Source organism: Trichechus manatus, unplaced genomic scaffold, assembly GCF_000243295.1.
Source record: "Trichechus manatus latirostris isolate Lorelei unplaced genomic scaffold, TriManLat1.0 scaffold00067, whole genome shotgun sequence".
Classification (NCBI taxonomy): Eukaryota; Metazoa; Chordata; class Mammalia; order Sirenia; family Trichechidae; genus Trichechus; species Trichechus manatus.
The window spans coordinates 5307592-5330679 of record NW_004444003.1 but is presented as its reverse complement, the minus strand read 5'-3'; the positions used below and the strand labels follow the sequence as shown (position 1 = coordinate 5330679).

The 23088-nt window shown below is 36.5% G+C and overlaps 1 protein-coding gene across 1 annotated transcript in view; it reads right to left on the bottom strand.

Moving 5' to 3' along the window:
• UPF2 (UPF2 regulator of nonsense mediated mRNA decay) overlaps positions 1–23088 on the bottom strand; it is a 143341-nt gene that overhangs the window by 105832 nt on the left and 14421 nt on the right. The window contains exons 4-5 of the mRNA XM_004379688.2: positions 14850–15010; positions 2680–2877 (exon numbers count right to left, since the gene is read on the bottom strand). Coding sequence (XP_004379745.1) covers positions 2680–2877; positions 14850–15010 — 359 coding nt within the window. The remainder of the gene's footprint in view (positions 1–2679; positions 2878–14849; positions 15011–23088) is intronic.

Genomic DNA, 23088 nt, shown 5'->3' with positions numbered 1-23088 from the left:
TCTTCTACTGGAAAGTCATCTGGTGTTTTATTTTGGAAGCCTACTGGAACCATCCTGTCCCTTTTTTGTAAATGTTTTGATATTGTCTGCTGTCTTCGGGGCATTCAGTAGTTATTTTTCTTGTTTATTGACTGTAGATTTGTTTGTTTTGTCCTTTTTTTTAAATTTTGCTATGTCTGAGCAGCCGGGCTGTGGGTTCTTTGTTGTTTGCTCGTCTGTGGGCACGATACTTTTCACCTCCTTCTCCATTTGGCAGGGTCAGTCATCAGATATGGTACAGCAGGGCAGATCTAGCTGAAGAGGAGTTACTGGGATGGGTTGTTTGTGTCACTTACTACAGCCACCAGGGCGGGTCAGTAATCAATGCAAGGCAGGTTCCAGTAGGCCGTGCCTGTGCTGCTTGGTGGTGTGATGTTAAGCACACAGTGGAGGTAGGCATGATGAAGGGGGAAGACTGTGATGTGTGGAGCTAAGATGGGTATGGGAGAGCGCAGACAGGAACAGGATCCAAAAACATACAAATAAACAAAAAAGAGTGCTAGGGGAGCTTGCCATTGGAGTGATGAGAGACTGAAATAGAGAAAAACAAAAGTAGGAAGAAGCAGGAAAAAAAGAATGAATAAATAAAAATTAGAAATTAAAAAGAAAAGAAAAGCTCCCAGGGATCACACCAGTGTGGCTACGAGGTCTGGGGAAGTTGTTCCCGGGTGCTGAAGTACAGCCTGGCTAGGAGGCATAGAGGTGTCAGTCAGCGCCAGGAATTAAGGGGAAAGGAAGAGAAGGAAGGTACAGAGAGATAAGAAACTGAGTAATGAAGAAGGACAAAAAGGGAAAAAGAGGGAAAAGAAGACAAAACAAATTAAAAAAAAAAAAAAGAACACGAAAAATCCCCAAAGCAACAGGGGAAAAAAAAAAAAACACAAAAAAAGAAATGCCCTCAGTGATCTCTCTGCATGTCTGTCCAAGCTGAGGGGGTAGGTCCCAAGCAGCGCAGCACTGCCCAGCCAGAATGGGCTCCCAACTCAAGGAAAGGAAAAGAAAAGAAACAAACAATTCAAAACAAAACAAACAAAAAAAAAGCCCCAGGATCCCACCAACGTGGCAGCATGGACCAGGAAGCAGTTCTATCCTCGAGTGGAGCTCCACAGTCCCTCAGAAGAAGCAAAGATGGCGCACGGAGCCAGGTATTTGAGCGAAAGGAGGGGGAGGTAGTGAGAGGTAAGGAAGAAATCAAAAGAAGCGGAAAAAAGCAACACCAGCAGCCAACAAATGGCACTCAGGGAGTCGGCCAGTGGGGGCGGGTGGAATCCAAGCAGCCAGGGCTCCCTGACCAAGAGACTGTGGCTGCGGGAAGCAGAGGAGGCTGAGTGGGGGTGAAGAAGGGTCGGGGGTGGGAGAGCATACATCGCCAGTTACTGGTTGTTCTGTCTCTTGCTGGAAGCTCCATGAAGCTGCTTTCTGATATCCCCATTTGCTGGTCTCTGACAGGAGTCCAAGACAGCGGATCCGTGCTGCATTAGCTGATGGGGGACTTCTGCATGTATGTCTCCTCGCTCTCTGTTCTCTGTCGGTTTCTTATTCCATTTGGTGCTTTGCTGAGTTCTTTATCTCTTCATTTGATGGTGAGGGTTTCAGGACTACTCTTTTCTCTGTTTGGCTTAGTTTTTCAGATCTTTGCTGTGGAGGGACAGCGTGGGGCTTCTGCCTAGAGCGCCATGTTGCCGCAAGTCTGGTGGGTAGTTATTTAACCTCTTTGTGCCTTACTTTCCTCATATGAGAAACAAAGGTAACAAGAGTAGCTACTTCATAGGGCTATTAAAAGGATTAAATGAGCTCTTATTTATAAAGTGCTAAAATGAGGCTTGGCATAAGGTGATTGTTAAATAAAAATTATTAGGTTCTCTAATTGAAAAAAAAAAAGTCGCCATTGAGTTAATTCTAACTTATGACGACCCCGTGTGCTGCAGAGCAAAACTGCACTCCACTGGGTTTTCAAGTCTGTGACTTTTGAGGAGCAAACCACCAGTCCTGTCTTCCGAGGCATCTCTGGGTGGATTCAAACTGCCAACCTTTCGGCTAATAGTTCACTGCTTAACCATGTGCACCATCTAGGAACGCTTGGTTTCCTAATAATGCAGTCCCTAATCGATATACTAGAATACAAAAGCTTTTTTCTTTTTAATTATCTATTTCTCCAAATCCCTGTCAGCATGCCCTTATACTTCTTGTTTTCAATCTCTAAGGTTTGGCATAATTCCATTCAAAAAACATGGTGTCACCAGCAGTCAGCACTCTGTTAATGATCTCAAAGCTATTGATTTCTCTAAAGTACTTTTTCCTCACGAACAGTTGGAAATATCTAGCCTAGACAATGAGTATTATAGAGGTAATATTTTCACTAACAGTCCAGTTAAGAGAAATTCATATCTTACCAGGATCGCACAAGAATTCATTTCAAGATATAATAAACATTTTCAAATTAATTCATATTAACTTAAATGTACTGGCACTGTTAAATTATGTCAGTTATCACTCTTTCATGCTCTATTCCATATTATTCTATCATTTAATCTAATGACCCAATGTTCACAGTGCAAAACTAGTAATTACATTAGAAAATACTATTTTGAAGCTAATTTTTATAGCACGTAATGTAAATATTTTCCCTCTACAATTTACCTTTGGAATCATCTTTGCTGGCGTCTTTATTCTGACAACCTTTTTCATTATCTTTAAACAAGATGGCTGGAACAAAAGCTTTCAAATCAATGAGGTTCTCATAAAAATTCCGAGCATCTTCATCTTCCCATATGCCACCTTCCAAGTCATATTCTCCAGGTTTACCAGGTGTGAATATATCGATTCCAGGACCATGCTCTAAAACAAAATAAATCACGGGTAATTAACACCATTCTAGGTACAGCATGGTAAATATGACAAAGTAAGGTATTTTATATTTTCAATTTTATAGCTATTGAATTTGAGTGCTTCAATTAACAGAACCTTCTTTAATCAACAAGGACATGGCCTGCACATGTGACATGCCACCTTTAACATCAAATCAAATGTAAACACAAATTGTGTTCTAAGTAAAGCCCTGAAACCAGAACAGACAATAACACATAATAAAGATGTTTTTCTCTTAATAACAATTAATATGAGATTAAGTAGTCATTTGATATATTAGTTCTACCTCCATGAAACTTAACCCAACGTAAGAAATGTGTACACTTGGCCATTCCTAGAAAGATACAGCTGAAAGTCCCACCTCTCCCAGGAAGCATTATTTTTGATGACTGTGACCCTCTACACCACTTATACAGTAAAACCTGCGAAAGCCAGAACCTGTGCAAGGTGGAAACCTGTCGAAGAAGGAAAATTCAAATATTTTCCACTAATAGAGAACAATAGAAGAGTAGTAAGACTGCACCCTGTCAAAGGTGGAAAATTTGCAAGACCAGGAAAAACAAGGCAGTCCTGTCAAGTTCCAGCTCTCACAGGTTTCACTGTAAGTATCTTCACAAGTAGTCCACAAACTCTTAATTAAAAAGCATCTCCCCATTTTGGTATAATTCTTGGTACACTGCAAAGTGCCATAAATGTTAGTCAATTGATAAAGTAACTAGAAATGAAGGGCAGGAAAGATGAAGAAATATATAGTTATCTCCGTAAAACGAGGAAACCCAGGCATATATTTACACATATACACACGAACTCTCTCTCTACCTTTACATACAACTATAGTTTCTTAAACTCAAAACATTAAAGATGATTCCTTTTCTACCTCAAAACATTAACAGTGATTCATTTTCTACCTCATGATTACAAACCAATTCAGGAACTTACCTATTCTCATTGTACTTGTCTCCAAACAAAAATTATGACTAGAAGAAGATCATTTAGATTAAAAATAACTGAGAAAAGTCAGACTACACATTAAATTAAATGTTGTTAGGGAAAACAGTAACAGCAACAAAAACAACAAAACACTGGCTCCCAACCTCATTCCTATATTCCTTACAGCAATTATATATAAACACAAGCTTACTAAGACACTAAACCCATCCACCATAAAGGAAAAATAAACAAAAGCAAAGGAAAGACAACAAGACAACACTGGAACTTTTATAGGAAAGAATTAATATCCATAACATACAATAAAACCTGCAAAAGCTGGAACGTATATAAGGTGGAAATACGTCAGAGAAGGAAAACAAATATTTTCCACTAACACAAGCAATAAAAAAGTGTTAAGACTGAACCCTTCAGCAACATATCAAAAAAATAATTCACCATGAAAAGTGGGATTTATACCAGGTATGCAGGGATGGTTCAACATTAGAAAAACAATCAATGTAATCCATCATAAAAACAAAAGACAAGAACCACATGATCTTATCAATCGATGCAGAAAAGGCATTTGACAAAGTGCAACACCCATTCACAATAAAAACTATCAACAAAATAGGAATAGAAGAGAAATTCTTCAAAAATTAAGGGCGTTTATACAAAGCCAACAGCCAACATCATCCTAAACGGACAGACTTTGAAAGTATTCCCCTTGAGAACAGGAACCAGACAAGGATGCTCTTTATCACCACTCTTATTCAACATTGTGCTGGAGGTCCTAGCCAGGGCAATTAAGCTAGAAAAAGAAATAAACGGCATCCAAATTGGTAGGGAAGAAGTCAAAGTATCTCCATTTGCAGATGATATGATCTTATAAACAGAAAACCCCAAAGAATCCACAAGAAAACTATTGAAACTAACAGAAGATTTCAGCAAAGTTTCAGGCTACAAGATAAACATACAAAAATCAGTTGGATTCCTGTACACCAACAAAGAGAACTTCGAAGAAATAACTGAATCAATACCATTTACAACAGCCCCCAAGAAGATAAAATACTTAGGAATAAATCTAACCAGAGATGTAAAAAACCTATACAATGAAAACTACACGATACTACTGCACTAGGAGCTCTACTACATGGCATAAACAGAATACGAACCATAAGTAACAATGCACAAGCACCAGAAGAGAGACTAGATAAATGGGAGCTCCTAAAAATCAAACACATATGCTCATCAAAAGACTTCACCAAAAGAGTCAAAAGACAACCTACACATTCGGAAAAAATTTTTGGCTACGACAAATCCGATCAGCGTCTGATCTCTAAAATCTACAAAATACTGCAAAACCTCAACAACAAAAACACAAATAACCCAATTAAAAAATGGGCAAAGGATATGAACAGGCACTTTGCAAAACAATATATTCAGGTCGCTAACAAACACAGGAAGAAATACTCACGATCATTAGCCTTTAGAGAAATGCAGATCAAAACTACAATGAAGTATCATCTCACCCCAACAAGGCTAGCATTAATCCAAAAAACACAAAATAATAAATGCTGGAGAGGTTATGGAGAGACTAGAACACTTATACACTGTTGGGAATGTAAAAGGTACAACCACTTTGGAAATCGATTTGGTGCCTCCTTAAAAAGTTAGAAACAGAAGTACCATAAGATCCAGCAATCCCGTCCCTTGGAATACATCCTAGAGAAATAAGAGCCATCACATAAATAGATATATGCACACCCATGTTCACTGCAGCACTGTTCACAATAGCAAAAAGATGGAAACAACCTAGGTGCCCATCAATGGATAAATGGATAAACAAATTATGGTATACCCACACAATGGAACACTACGCAACGATACAGAACAACGATGAAGCTGTGAAACAGAACATGGAGGAATCTGAAGGGCACTATGCTAAGTGAATTTAGTCAGTCACAGAAGGGCAAATATTGTATAAGACCATTATTATAAGAATTCAAGAAAAGGTTTAAACACAGAAGAAAACATTCTTTGATGGTTACAAGGGTGGGGAGGGAGGGTGAGGGTTATTTACTAACCAGACAGTAGACAGGAATTACCTTAGGTGAAGGGAAGGACAGCACACACTTCAGGCGAAGTCAGCACAACTGGACTAAACAAAAGCTAAGAAGTTTCCTGAATACAATCAGATACTTCGAGAGACAGAGTAGCAGGAGTAGGGGTCTGGGGACCATGCTTTCAGGGGACATCTAGGTCAACTGGCATAACAAAGCTTATTAAGAAAATGTCCTGCATCCTACTTTGGTGAGGGGCGTCTGGCATCTTAAAAGCTTACAAGCAGCCATCTAAGATGCATCAATTGGTCCCAACCACCTGGACTAAAGGAGAATGAAGAACACCAAAAATACAAGGAAAGTATTAGCCCAAGAGACAGAAAGGACCACATAAACCAGAGACACTTCATCAGCCTGCGACCAGAAGAACTAGATGGTGCCCGGCTACCACTAATGACCACCCTGACAGGGAACACAACAGAGAGTCCCTGATGGAGGACAAAGGCGGGGTACACAACTCAAATTCTAGTAAAAAGACCAGACTAAATGGTCTGACTGAGATTGGAGGAATCCCAGAAAGCATGGCCCCCGGACTCTCTGTCAACCCAGAACTAAAACAATTTCCGAGGCCAACTCTTCAAAGATTGGACTGGACTGTGGGACATAAAATGATACTCGTGAAGAGTGTGCTTCTTAGCTCAAGTAGATACATGAGACTAAACGGGCAGCTTCTGTCTGGAGGTGAGATAAGAAAGCAGGGAGGGTTAGGAGCTGGCTGAATGGACATGGGAAATCAGGGGTGGAAAGGAGGAGTATTTTGTCACAGTATAAGGAGCGCAATTAGGGTCACGTAACAATGTATGTATAAATTTTTACATAAGAGACTAAGCTGAAATGTTAACTTTCACTTAAACTACAACAATAAAAAAAAAAAAAGACTGAACCCTGTAGAAGGCAGAAAACTTGTGAGACCCAGAAAAACAAGGCAGTCCCATCGAGTTCTGGCTATCACAGGTTTCACTGTATAAAGAGCTCCTACAAGTAAAAAACAAACAAAACAAAAAAAAGGATAAAGCGTTCAAACAGAAAAGTAAAAGACAGCATATGAAAAGATCCTTAACCTCAATACTAATCAGGATAATGTAAAATAAAACAAGCATTTTTAACCTCAATACTAATCAGGATAACGTAAAATAAAACAAGCATTTATCACTTTGACCCATTAGATTATGAAGTGTTTAAAAGATTGATATCATCAAAGGTTAGCAAGACAATAGGGAAGTAAGTACTCTCATATCTTAATAGAGTACAAATAGGTATTGCATTTCAGTATCTATCAAAATTTAAAATAAGCATAATCTTTGACCCCACAATTTTCCTTGAAGAAATTGGTATCAGAGAAATAACAAAAAATGTGAACAAGAATGTTCGCTGAAACTCTGTTTACAACAGAGCAATATGGAAAAGAACCCAAGTATCTATTAATAAAATAAGGGTTGACAAGCTGTACATACACACTATGTACTATTTTACAAATGTAATATTTGTTGCTAGCTGCCATCAAGGTGGTTCCAACTCATGGCTATACTATGTGTAACATAACAAAATGCTGCCCAGTCCTAAGCTATCATAATCATTAGCATGAGTCTACAGTTGCGCCCATGGTGTAATGCCTTACAACCTAGGGGGCTCACCTTCCAGGATGGTATCAGAAGTTATTCTATTGTGATACACAGGGTTTTCATTGGCTGATTTTTAGAAGTAGATCACCAGGTCTTTAGAGTTTGTCTTAGTCTGGAAAATCTGCTGAAACCTGTCCACCGTGGGAGACCCTGCTGGTATTTGAAGTGACAGCAGCATAGCTTCTAGCATCGTAGCAACATGCAAGCCACCAGAGTACAACAAATTGACAGATGGATGGTGGATTTAATATTAATCAGGTGTTAAGTGTTGCTGCTGTTGTTAGGTGCCACTGAGTCAGTTCCAACTCATAGCAACCCTATGTACAAGTGAACAAAAAACTACCCAGTCCTGTACCATCCTCATAATCATTGTCATGCTTGAGTCCATTATTACAGTCACTGTGTCAATCCATCTTGTTGACGGTCTTCCTCTTTTTCACTGACCCTCTACTTTATCAAGCATGATGTCCTTCTCCAGAGGCTGTTCCCTCCTGATAACATGTCCAAAGTACCTGAGACAAAGTCTCACCATCCTCACTTCCAAGAAGCACTCTGGCAATACTCCTTCCAAGACAGATTTGTTTGTTCTTCTGGCAGTCCATGGTATATTCAATATTCTTCACCAACACCATAACTCAAAGACATCAATTCTTCTTCAGTCTTCCTTATTCATTGTCCAGCTTTCACATGCATATGAGGCAAGTGAAAATATCATGGCTTAAGCTCAGGCGCAGCTCAGTCCTCTAAGTGACATCTTTGCTTTTAAACACTTCAAAGAAGTCTTTTGCAGTAGATCTGCCCAATGCAACACGTCATTCAATTTCTTGGCTGCTACTTTGATTGTGGATCCTAGTAAAATGAAAACCTTGACAACTTCAATCTTTTCTCCACATATCATGATGTCGCTTATTGGTCCAGTTGTGAGGATTTTTGTTTCTTTATGTTGAGGTGTAATCCATACTGAAGGCTGTAGTCTTTGATCTTCATCCGTAAGTGCTTCAAGTCCTCTTCACTCAGCAAGCAAGGTTGTGTCATCTGCATAGCGCAGGTTGTTAATGAGTCTTTCTCCAATCTTGATGCCCTGTTCTTCTTCATATAGTCCAGCTTCTCAGATTATCTGCTCAGCATATAGACTGAATAGGTATGGTGAAAGTATGCAACGCTGATGCGCACCTTTCTTAATTTTAAACAACGTAGTATCCCTTGTTTTGTTTGAATGACTGCCTCTTGGTCTACATACAGGTTCTGTGTGAGCACAATTAAGTGTTCTGGAATTCCTGTTCTTTGCTGTGTTATCCATAGTTATGATCCACACAGTCAAATACCTTTGCATAGTTAATAAAACACAGGTAAACATCTTTCTGGTATTCTCTGTTTTCAGCCAAGATCCACTGGACATCAGTAATGATATCCCTCTTTCCACATCCTCTTCTGAAACCGGCTTGAATTTCTGGCAGTTCCTGTCAATGTACTGCTGCAACCACGTTTAAATGATCTTCAGCAAAATTTTACTTACATGTAATATTAATGATATTGTTTGATAATTGCCACATTATGCTGAATCACTTTTCTTTGGAACTAGCACAACTATGGAACTCTTCCAGTCCGTTGGCCACGTAACTGTCTTCCAAGTTTCTCGGCACAGATAACTGAACACCTCCAGTGCTGCATCCAGTTTGTTAAAGTATCTCAACTGGTATTCCGTCAATCTCTGAAGCCTTGTTTTTTGCCAGTGACTTCAGTGCAGCTTGGACTTCTTCCTTCACTACTTTCATTTCTTGATCATATGCTAACTCCTGAAATTGTTGAACATTGATCAATTCTTTTTGGTACACAGACTCTGTGTGTTCCTTCCACGTGCTTTTGATGCTTCCTGCGTCGTATACTATTTTGTCCATAGAAACCTTCAATATCGCAACCTGAGGCTTGGATATTTTCTTCAGTTCTTTCAGCTTGAGAAATGCCAAGAACCTTCTCCCTCCTTGGTTTTCCAACTCCAGGTCTTCGTACATTCCATTATAATACTTTACTTTGTCTTCTCAACCTGCCCTTTGAAATCTTCCATTCAGCTCTTTTACTTGATCATTTCTTCCATTTGCCCTAACTGCTCTACCTTCAACAGCAAGTTTCAGAGTCTCTTCTGACATCCATTTTGGTCTTTTCTTTCTTTCCTGTCTTTTTAATGACCTTTTGCTTTCTTCACGTATGATGCCCTTGATGTCATCCCACAACTCATCTGGTCTTCGGTCACTAGTATTCGATGCATCAAATCTATTCTTGAGATGGTCTCCAAATTCAGGTGAGATATATTCAAGGTCGTACTTTGGCTCTTGTGGACCTGCTCTAATTTTCTTCGGATTGAACTTGAACTTGCATATGAGCAATTAATGGTCTGTTCCACAGTTGGCCCCTGGCTTTGTTCTGACTGATGATATTGAGTTTCTCCAACATCTCTTTCCACAGATGTACTAGGTTTAATTCTTGTGTATTCCCTCTGGTGGGGTCCACATGTACAGTTACCATTCATGTTGTTGAAAAAAGGTATTTGCAATGAAGAAGTCATTGGTCTTGCAAAATTCTATCATGCAATTTCTGGCATCGTTTCTATCACCAAGGCCATATTTTCCAGTTACTGATCCCTCTTGTTTCCACCTTTCGCATTCCAATTACCAGTAATTATCAGTACATCCTGATTGCATATTTTATCAATTTCAGACTGCAGAAGTTGGTAAAAATCATCAATTTCCTCATCTTTGGCCTTAGTGGTTGGTGTGTAAATTTGAATAACAGTCGTTTTAACTCATCTTCCTTGCAGGTGTATGGATATTATCCAATCACTGACAGCGTTATACTGCAGGATATATCTTCAAATGTTCTTTTTGGCAAGTAATGTGACGACATTCCTCTCCAACCTGTCATTCCTGGCACAGCAGACTATATGACTGTCTGATTCAAAATGGCCAATACCAGTCCATTTCAGCTTACTAATGCCAAGGATATCCATCTTTATGCGGCCCATTTCACTTTTGATGACTTCCAATTTTCTTAGATTCATGCTTTGAACATTCCACATTCTGATTCTTAATGGATGTTTGCAGCCATTTATTCTCATTTTGCATCGTGCCACATCAGCAAATGAAGGTCCTGAAAACTTGACTCCATCCACATTATTAAGGTTGACTCTACTTTGAGGAGGCAGCTCTTTCCCAATCGTATTTTGAGTGCCTTCCAACCTGAGGGGCTCATCTTCCAGCACTATGTCAGACAATGTTCTGCTGCTATTCATGAGGTTTTCACTGGCCAATTTTTTCAGACGTAGACCGCCAGGTCCTTCTTCCTAGTCTGTCTTAGTCTGGAAGCTCTGCTGAAATCTGTCCATCATGCGTGACCCTGTTGGTATTTGAAACACCAGTGGCATAGCTTCCAGCGTCACAGCAACACGCAAGTCACCACAGTACGACAAACTGACAGACGAATGGTGGAGGTGTTAAGTAGAATTGAGGTATATTTACATGAACTGACTCTGAACTCTCTCAAAAGCACATTATTGGAAAAAGAAAAAGAAGCCAAGCAAACTATCTTACCTAAATTAAGAATAAAACTATATACAGACATCCAGTTATATATACTTTGTCTATATAAAAAAACATATATATAAAAAAATATCTGGACAAATTCATATCAAACTGTTAACAATGGTTATCTTGAAGAATGAAAAGCCTCTGACACTTCCACTTTTTACTCAATAATATGCATATTTTGCACATATAAAAATAATATATTTGCATGAGAAAAAGAATAATTTCCTTAATACATAAAGTGCTTTTATAAATCAATTTTTAAAAGAAAAACAGAAAAAAGGGAAGGTGGGGTTTAAAGACTTCCAACAGGTATTTCACAAGGAAAAGAATAAATACATAAATATAGATATAGCTATATAATGGAACCCTGGTGGCGCAATGGTTAAGAGCTCAGCTGCTAACCAAGAGCTCAGCAGTTCAAATCCACCAGCTGCTCCTCTGAAACCCTATGGGGCAGTTCTACCCTGTCCTATAGGGTCGCTATAAATCAGAACTGACTCGACGGCAACTGGTTTGTTTTTTTTTAGTTATATATAAAATAGCTGATTAAAGAAAAGATGCTCAAGCTCACTCAGAAATTTAAAAATCAAAGAACTGCAATTTGGTAAAGGGTATACAGAAACAGTTCTCATATACTCAATGGTATGTAAATTTCTTTGCAAGAAAATTTGGTATTGAATATAAAACTTAAACTGCATATACCCTTTTAACCCAGGATTTTATCCCTGAAATACTAGCATGCATACAGAATGATGCAGAAACAGAGATTTTGTTACAGCATTGACCATAATAGCTAAAACTAGATAAACTTAAGTGTCAATCAACAAAGGACAAGCTAAGTAAATCACAGTATAATTATACAATAGGATACTACCATGCAACAATTAAGAACTGGATATGTCTATACGTACTCATGGAGCCCTGGTGGCGCAGTGGTTAAGTGCTCGGTTGCTAACTGCAAGGTCAGCAGTTTGAACCACCAGCTCCTCTGCAGGAGAAAAGACCTGGCAATCTGCTCCCGTAATGATTACATACTAGGAAATCCTATGGGGTAGTTCCACTCTGTCATATAGGGTCACAATGGACTCGACAGGACACAATAACAACATATGTACTGATGTGAAATGACATCTAAGACGTATGATTAGCTGAAAGAAAGCAGTTGCAGAATAGCACATACAATATGATCTCATTTCTGTTAAGGTTAAAAAGGATATTCTGATCACTGAACAATCTACCAGATTTAAAATAGGTTCTGAGATTTCCTTTAGGTCAAATGTAGTACCAGGGACCAGATTTAACCTCCTGCCTAAAACAACTTAAAAAACGAGACAAACGATATAAAACCACAGTTTCAAACAATGGACATCAGGAAGCAAAGAAAGTGATTCCTGAGAGGAAAACAAAAAGCAAGCCAATGATTGCCCTAGCTTACCACCTGGAAAGATTTTCCAGGCAAAGAGAGGGGGAATCCAGGCAGAGCACAGCAACTCCCTGAGCTGAGAACAACAAAGTTGAAATCTAGCAAGACTCTAGCCAAGGCAGCTAGAGTTTGCAGGACAGAGTAGCAGACAGAAGGAAGCAGCAGAGACAGAACTTCAAAGATCTGTAGAGGGTCCCTCTTGAATATTTAGCTGAATACTGATCAGTCCGTATGAGTCAGGAAACTAGGTAAGACTGGGAAAATACCCAAAAGGATTAGCACTCATAAAGGAGTTCACACAGGGCCCACAGTAGTCTGTATGCCCACAAGGCAGACTGGAAGAACCTCTGAATTCACAGAAATCAGACAGTGTACAGAAGGGTATTGTCTCAGTAGTGGGGAAAATTAGTCCTAGACAAATGGCTGTTCTGATCCCACCTAGCAAAGCTTTAAAGCAAGCCTTGAAAGGATGAACTGATTTCAAATAACTGAAATCCAAAACAAAGCTCAATGATACTTACAAAAATTCAAAAATATCCAGCATATATCCAATAAAAAATGACCAGGCATGCAAAGAAGCAGAAAAATCACTAGCCATGCAAAGAAGCAAAAACTATAACCCATAATGAGGTGATAAATGAATCAATTAATCAATCAAAACCAACCGAGAAATGACATGGATGATAAACAGACAAGGACAAGGATATTAAAACAAGTACAACTGTATTTTATACGCTCAACAAGCCAGAAGATAGGCTGAGACAGACCATTAAACGCTGACATGGAAAATGTAATCAACTTTTAGAGAAGAAAACTACATCTCCAGTAGAATTAACAGTATATTAGACACTGTAAAAGAAAAGAAAGATGACCTTGAAAACAGCAATAGAAACTATCCGAAATGTAAAACACAGAGAAAAAAGTACAGAACAACAAAAAGGACAGAGCATCAAATGGTCTAATATAGTTGTAATTAAGCTCCCATAGGAGAGGAGATGGGGGGGAGGGGGGGATACATCTGAAGATATAATGGTCATGATTTTCCAAATTTAATAAAAACTATAAACCCATAGAACTAAGAAGTTCAATGAACCCCAAGAATAAGAAACAAAGAAAATCATATCAAGTCACATCATAATCTAGTTGCTTACTATCAGTGATAAAAAAATTTTGAAGCAGCAAGAAAAAAAATACACGTTATGTAAAGAAGAAAGAATGGTAGCAGATTTCTTGTTGGAAACAATGCAAGCTAGAAGACAGTGGAACAATATCTCTACAGTAATGAAAGAAAACTCATTCTAAAATTCTATATCTAGTGAAACTGTCTTTCAAAAAGATATTTTCAGAATTTTGCTGAGATCTATTACTACTGGAAAAATACCTAAAAATACTTTCAAAGTCATTTAACATTAAAAGAAGACATCCTTCAACATTAAAAAATATTCTAATATTTAGAGATAACATGGTATAAAAACAAATCAACTAAATCAATACCAAAATATGCTAAATACTATGGAAATATTTTGGTTCTAAAATATTATAATATACATACTCAGAAACTTCTGAGAAACCAGCCAGAGTCAACCAAAACACAAACTCTACAGAGGAATTTCTTTTCAAAGTAAAAAATTTTGAGGCTCGCTGATGAAAAAATTAGTAGTAGGAATTATGTATATGATTATACATAAATATAATAATGTAAAAACATTCACAGTGAATACTTATTTCTTACTGAGAATGTAAAATATAAAATATTTTTTGTATTATAAAAGGATACTTTACAAATACTTCACTTTTATAAGTGATTTATTTTGATATTTTTAATATTAATGATATGTTACACTTATCTACCTAACATAAATAAAATTATTTTATCAAGTATTTGGTGTGACAAGGTAAGAGTAATGTATCGGGAGCCCTACTGACTGAAGAACAATCAGGAAGGAAGCTTAAAACATCAGTGAAATGATATGGAAAATAAATCATCTCACAAAATGATACAGAAAACCATTTATCTCATAAAACTGCAAGGTAAGCTTTAGCTCTAAAATAACTCTTTATGATAATATATCATTCAAAAAAAAATTAAAATAAGGATAAATACAGAAATATTAGAATCCCAAAGGTCCAATCCATCTTCTCATTATCTATTTGACAAAATGAAGGCATTTTTAAAACTTGAATTTCAGTAACAAACACCTGACAAGACTAAAGATAAGTGATCATGCTTATAAAAACATAATGCTTGTTTTTAAGGATATTTTACCTTCTGGTGTGGGTTTGTCTTGAGGAAGATCTGGCATATTTTCATCCAAGAGGTCTGCTAAGGACTGAGAATTTGCCAGCAGCTTCTGATAAGACATAGCAAATTCCTCATACTGTTTATGTCTATCTTCACTTAGCTCCCCTTTAGAATGTAGAATCCGCCTGTTAAAAAAATGATAAAACAATCTGATAGTCTTATCAAAATGTATTTGATCATGTATTCTTACATCAGTTGTGTTCCATAAAATTTGATTTTTCACACAAACTTAGCAAAATTTTCACTAACTTTCACTTATTTTTGCTACCTAACATTTTCAAGACGTCTCTGAAAATTAAAATTTGTATAATCAAATTCACCTAAGCAATTTTAACATTGGTTCCTCAAATATGAGGTATGATTAACAATTATGCCTGCAGTAATGTCACATTTAACAATAAACCACTAAATAATTAAAAATCATTTAGAACTTTTTTACACTCATGCTTCCCTGACAGTTACCAAAAATATTTAATGCAATTAAACAGAAGTTAGTTTTTAAAAAAAGTTATAGAAGGGAAGCTTAAAACATCTATGAAACAAACTTTCACAATGATTTGAATCAAAATTATCATTTGAAAAAGACCGCTTCCAGATATGTTCCAGACAGTCAATTTTCTTTGCCATGCGAGAAAAAAAACAAACCCACTGCTACAGAGTCGATTCCGACTCATAGCGACCCCACAGGGTTTCCAAAGCTATATAAATCTCTACAGAAGCAGACTGCCGTATCTTTCTCCAGCAGAGCTGCTGGTGGTTTCGAGCCGCTGGTGGTTTCGAACCACTGACCTTTCGGTTAGCAGTCAATCGCTTTAACCACTGCCTTGTGCAAGGACTGGTTATTTATCCATTTAACAAATATTTACAGAGCAACCCACTTTATGCCAAGTCCAGGCTATCTTGAAGAGCAGAGGATGCAACTACTCTTCCACTCTACAAACCATACACCAATGAACCACTCTATAATTACTTTTTAAACTACTGAAAAACTTCAAAATGTGTAGTCAAATAAAAATCTTACTATACTAGTATAAACGGTTAAGAGTTTGATAGTTGGATTCATTTTTTTCCATACTATTTATGTGATGGTATAATACTTGAAGTTTATAAACCATAAGGCAGACACAATATGGATTTCAAAAAAGTCAATTCTAAATTTTAAATTAAGTCATTTTCAAAAATAGTATTTGGAAGTTCTTTTATTCCTTTTCAAAATCTGAGTTTTCTTATGAACCATACAGAAAATTAGTTATTATCATTTTTTTGTGGTAAGTTATCCTCTTAAAAGTTACAGAAAATAAAGTGGAAAAATCATGTGTACACTTATTCTTCCACGCTTACGTGGAACAATTTCCAAACTTTCTCATTTTACCCTATCTCCACCAACAAAAGCTTTTGTTTAAATCTCTAACATGTCAAATAATAAAATTTTACATTTTGGAAAAATCAGCTCCCATTACAAGCACAAGATAGATCAATGCATAGATTAGTTACAACCGTTTCTTTTTTTTTTTTTTTTAATCTGAGGCTAAAAATGAGAAATCTTCATTTTTTTACAATTTAAATATACGTTAGACAGCAACCAAAAGATCGGTAAAATGCCAGAATAGTTTAATCATATTAACCATGAAACCAATTCCACGGCCGTCAAGTTGATTCCGACTCATAGTGACCCTATAGGACAGAGTAGAACTGCCCCATAGGGTTTCCAAGAAGCGGCTGGTGGATTTGAACTGACAACCTTTTGGTTAGCAGCTGAGCTCTTAACCATATTAACCCAGGCTAAAAGCATTTCTCTAAAAACACTGTCAGTACAGAGCAGATTTTTTTCTCTTCAAATGTTTATTTCAGGCTAATTTTACTAGCAAAAACAAAAACAGCACAATTAAAAAAAATTAAGCTTTATGAATGACTTTTAAAAATTAAAACAAAAACCCAAAGTATCTTGAAATATTCACAACCATGAAAAAAACTACTGACATTACTTTAAATGAGCTTGCTAGAACTTTTAATCCGAAGTTCTAATACAAGTCATTTTGAAGCAAAAAGAGCTAATAACATTCAACAGGTAAAAATCAACGACCCAAATATATAATACTCAAAAGCAAACTACTCTAAAATACTCCGCAATGTTAACAAAATGTTAATTGATAAAAACTGATATTCTGAAGCAAATTACATTAGAAGGGATAACAATGGTTCTATGGGATTTCAAAATCTCTGACAATTAAGATGCAACATTATTTCAGTACTTGAAAACAAACTAGAAAATATATCTAAATAAAATAACCTGGAACTTTATTTCTCCAGCAAGTTTGACATTCTGGACATCTGGAGAACATCCAATTTGTTAACATATACAATACTAAGGATGCAAGTTGGTGACTATTTTATCAGAACAGAAAATGAACTGTCCAGTATTATCAACCTCACTTTAAAGCATTTGCCTAGGACTCTGCATTTAATCAATTAAAAGTGATTTAACTCTATGATAGTTCCATATGTATTCATTCCAGTTATCCAGTCCTACTGGAAGCAAATTAAAACTTTAATGCTTCAGAGATACTCCTTGCCCTCCTGAATCTTAATTCCATGATCAAATTTTAAATAGTACTAATTTACCTAACTACTTAATGAATATGTGCTTAGGTTACTATTTGGTGACAACAGTTCTCCGGAAAAAAAGTTTAGATTTTGGTTTGTTTTTAATCATAATGTACACTGAGCACTTAATAAGCTGTACAGGATTCCAATGAAATGGAATTACAAAAGTTCCGTTATATACAGAACTTATACAGACACATGTATTTTCAATATACATTTCCTGAGTAACTAAATTTACAACATGAAGTAAAACTATGGAGGTGGGGATACAAAAAGAGAACTTTCACACTTTAAGCAGAGAAATAACCCATTGTAGATACTGAACATTCAAAACCCCAAGAACCATTCAGACGTTATAATAAAATTAAACATTTTGAAATGAATATGCTATGCATATCAGTTTTTGTGACTTTATGAAGCTCACAGAAAAACATTTTCAGTTTGATGAAAGTTTTTAGAAAAAATACAAGCGAAATCAAACCGAAGATATGATTCATCACGTATCATTTTAATTACAATCTGGTCAGAAACACATCTATACATAAAGTAAAGCTGAACTGCAGCCATTCTTTTAAGAATGACGTAAATCAGAGGTCAGCAAACTTTTTCTGTAAAGGACTAGATAGTAAATATTTTAGGCTTTGTGGGCCATACGGTCTTTGTCACAACTACTCAACCCTAATGATATAGCACAAAAGCGACCACAGAGAATACATAAACAAATGAGTGTAGCTATGTTCCAATAAATATTTCTGGACACGGAAATTTGAACTTCAAAAAATTTTCATGTTTCACAAAATAATCTTATTTTTTTCAACCATAAAAAGGTTACATTACCATGGTTAGCTCACAGGCTGTATAAAAACTAGTTGTGGCCCTAATATGGTCCACAGGCCTGTAGTTTGCCAATGCCTATCATAAATAACTGGAATTAACTGAGTCAGTATTACTGATTAATGTTATACAAATAGTTCATTTCTTCTCATATCACTGCACAAACGAAGGTATTAGCATCATTTTATATATGAAAATATCACTGAAAACATTAATTCACACTTAAACTCATTATAATAAAAATACAAGAAAGTAGACCTCCTTTACCTAATACATGTAAGGCATCACAGGCTAGAAGCATCCCTAAAGTACACCAATCCTTGACTTGAGGAGTATTCCTTATGTTACTAATTTAACATGTAAAACTGACAGAAAATAACAAATAGTCCATTTTTGAATCAAGCATTGTATCTCATAAATTTAAAAAAATCATTAATGCTTCAAAAAATTCTAGTATTGAGATATGTATTTTTTTCCATTTTTCATTTTTATTGCTATTTCTTTTATTTTACGTATTGTTTACTTTGTTGTGTTGTTTTAAACAGTGAATTTTTAAAACAAGCTATCAAAGTTTTACTTTAACATACCAATTTTCGAGATCATAAAATGGCACAAAGAGATATTCGCATTCAAAAGTCTTTCAGAAGATCTAAGTAGGCAATATAACTAATCACAGCTAATTAACAGTTTGCACTAGACTGCTAACGTAAAGGTTGGCAGTTCAAATCCACCCAACAGTACCTGGCAAACTGCTTCCAATAAGATTGCAGCCAAGAAAACCCCACGGAACAGCTCTACTCTATAACAAATGGGGTCACCATGAGTTGGAATCAACTCAACAGTAAACCACAATATTTACCGACCACTTAACAATGTGCCAAAACAGTTCTTAAGTGCTTTTACACATATAAATTCACAATACCCTTCAGATGTAACTCAGAGGTTGTTACTAGGTGTCGGGTCGGTTCTGACTCATATCGACCCTACAGGACAGAGCAGAACTGCCCCATAAGGTTTCTAAGGAGTAGCTGGTAGATTTCAACTGCTGACCTTTTAGTTAGCAGCCAAGTTCTTAACCACCACGTCACCTCAGAGGTAGAGTCCTATTATTATCCCCGTTGTACAGGTTAGAAAACTGAAGCACAAAGATGTTAGGTAATTTTCCAAAGGTTTCAAGATCGAGTAAAATGACAGATCTAAGATTTAAACCCAATCGGTCTGGCTGCAGAGTCTATCTATGCTCTTCACTACTGGACTATGCTGCCTTTTAAATGGAAGTAAAATTAGCAACTTTGGATCATATATTGACATTAGAATGTCTCTCAAATGTATATATCAAAGGCAAGCTTCCCAGACTGAGGTGCTTATTTTATATTCTCTTTTTGGTATCTCTTCTGTTTAGATTTGACTTAATAAGTGCTGAGTAACTACCATGTTTACTAGGTACCTTAAAAATAAGTAAAGGTATTCAATGCAGATAATGATGGGTACTATGTAAAATGTGAAAAATACAATAGAAGGAGGTAGGGAAAAGACCCCCGGACAACTTGTGAAAGAATTGACGGCTGTTACACTGGGGAAGCCCTTTAATCCCAAAATCTGTTCTACCATCTTTGAAATACAGGTATTCCTCTCAAGGTACTCTGAGGATCAGTTAAGATCACGAATGTGAATATACTATGTAAATGTACAAAGGTATTTTCATGAGAAAAAAAAACCCCAAAGCCCACTGGAGAAAAGGCAAGAACTTCAATGCCAAGTTATTATTTTCATCTTCAATTAGCCAAATTAAAAAAGAAAACCTTGGCAAGAATACAAAAAATCCATTTTAGCTTTGACCTTCTACAGTCATGCAAAATAATACACACCACATGGCTAAAATCTTAAAAAAGTAATCCTGAAGACAACCCAAGAAAAACTACTGGGTTTTACTTTTCATCTCCATAAGCACTCTGTCAAATTTTCATGAAAATCTGCTTCAGAATTAAATTTTATTTTGGTTTCACTTTCATTTAAAAGTAATCTGGTTAAAAAAACCACACCCGTTGCCATAGAGTCAATTCTCACTCATCACAACCCTACAGGTCAGAGTAGAACCGCACAAAGGGTTTCCAAGGAACAGCTGTTGGATTTGAACTGCCAACATTTGTTTAGCAGTTGAGCTCTTAAGCACTGCTCAAGGAGGGCTTGGGTATCTTAAAATCTTGTGAAAAGACGCTAGAAGATACTTAAGCGTAACTACTTATTCAACAAATATTTATTAAACAACAACTACATCAAAGCCATTTAAACAGAATGAGAGAACATCTGGGAGGAGGTAACAATTTTAGAACATTTATAAAATTGTTAACACCTCCTGAAGTCTAAGTTACAGTGATCTACTAGCATCTTAATAGTACTTAAATACTACAAAATTTATCGAACAACCTACCTGTACAGCAAGGTATAACTTACCTGGAAAGAAAGTGAAACTAAATGATACTATTTAATTTTAGGCTAATGTGTTTGTAAATTTCATCACTATAAAGTAACACCTCATGCTTTTGCATTAATCAAAGACACCTCTGTGATTTTATAAACAATATATATTTTTTTAAAGGCTAAATTCTACTTATATTTATTTCCTAAAATTTAATTAAAGCAAATTGCTTACTGCCATTGGACTGATCATGCAATCATGAAGGTCTAAGTCTTAAACACTGAAAAGAGAAACTTGCCATCATTCCCGCCAATTAAGGAGAAAAAAAGGAATTAAGACACTTCAGGATTATTCAAGCAAGAATTCTGACTTAATGTATGAGTTCCTAAGATTTCACTATGCTGCATAAAACAAATTTTGTTATACAAGTTAACATTAAGTTATATCCAACAAAAATAAAATCGCTTCTTGAACCAATTTTTATTAAATGCCAATAAATGGCTTCATTCATTCATTCAGTGTCTTTTTTTAACACTAGAGATTTTTAATATTCCCTTTAAAAACATTGATCGAATGAATTTTTAAGCACAGACCGTAAGTATAGACTAAGACTTCACAACCTCTAACAGTGTCATCTTCCAAGTTCATTAAAATGACCAAGGCCATTTAGGACTCCTAGACTGAAAATAACACAGCATATTTAATTTTTTTAAAAATCATCATTAACATGACTAAATAAAGGCTTAAAGAAATTTAACATATGACATGAGTCTTAAATATCAGCTGGCTTGGCACTTAGATTTCTAGCATTATGAAGAAGAGAAACCTTACTGGAATAAACTACTGCCCATGATTTACTCTTACGATGTAGTAAAACCTCAAAACACCTAATGGATAATAACTGGTAAGGAGAAACTTTTGGAAATTGGTCATTCTAACAGTATACCGTAATATACTCTTTTATAAAGCAAGGAGACTAAGCTTAGGCCAAGTAGGGATTCTGCACTAGTCTATTCCTCATATTTTTTCCCTTGCTTAGTCAGGTGTTTGCATCTTCATTACAGGGTCTGCTCGAATAGAAGTTATCATAAGGCTTGAGTGATTTATCAGGCCTTAGGTCAATTATCTTCCATATTAAGATTCTCACATCTCCCAAATAATTACATCTGGTGGACAAAGTCTCCATGATAAAATGACTGACAGGATGCTAAGGTTAATTTACACTAAGTAAATACCTCCTCTAATAACCATAAACCCTGGTGGCGCAGTGGTTAAAAGCTGAGGCTGCTAACCAAAAGGTCGGCAGTTCAAATCCACCAGGCACTCCTTGGAAACCCTATGGGGCAGTTCTACTCTGTCCTATAGGGTCTCTATGAGTCAGAATCGACTCGATGGCAGCAGGTTTGGGTTTTTTTGGGGGGAGGGGGGTGATTAACAACCACAGATAAATAATCATTTCCTATCTAAAAGAGTAAGTTTCTAGGAAAATGCCACAAAGTTGTGCTCTTAAGATTATATCCTGTTCAAAATATTTATCAATGACTTGAATGATAAAATACAGAAGACCTGTTTATCAAAGTTGAATGTGATCAGCTGATGAGTACAATTAATCACATGTAACAGTCTTCAAAATTATCATTAGGCTAAAAAAATATGCAAAAGTATTTAAATAAAGTTTAAAAGGGGTAAACAAGTCCATACTTAAAGTTTAAAAAATTATTTCACTAGTTCAAGGTAAAGAAGAACTGGCTTGGCAGCAGTTCATTTGAAAAATTAGGCTTCTAGGTGTGTATAAGCCTAACAAAAAGTCAAAAGAATAACAAGCAGCCATAAAACTTAATGCAATTTAATGACATAGGTAGAAAAGAATGCATCTAAGATGGTACCTGGCTACCACCAATCACCACCCTGACAGGGAATACAACAGAGAGTCCCTGATGGAGCAGGAGAAAGGTGGGGTGTGGAACCTAAATTCCAATAAGAAGACCAGACTTAATGGTCTGAATGAGACTGGAGAAACCCCGGAAAGCACGGCCCCCAGATTCTCTGTCAGCCCAGAACTAATACAATTTCCGAGGCCAACTCTTCAGACAGGGATTGTACTGGACTGTGGGACATAAAGTGATACTCGTGCGGCAACAGGTTTGGGTTCTTAGCTCAAGTAGATACAAGAGACTGAACAGGCAGCACCTGTCGGGAGGTGAGATGGGAAGGCAGAGAGGGTTAAGAGGTGGTTGAATGGACATGGGAAATCAGGAGTGGAAAGGAGGAGTGTGTTGTCACAGTATGGGGAGAGCAATTAGGGTCACATAACAATGTATGTATAAATTTTTGTATGGGAGACTA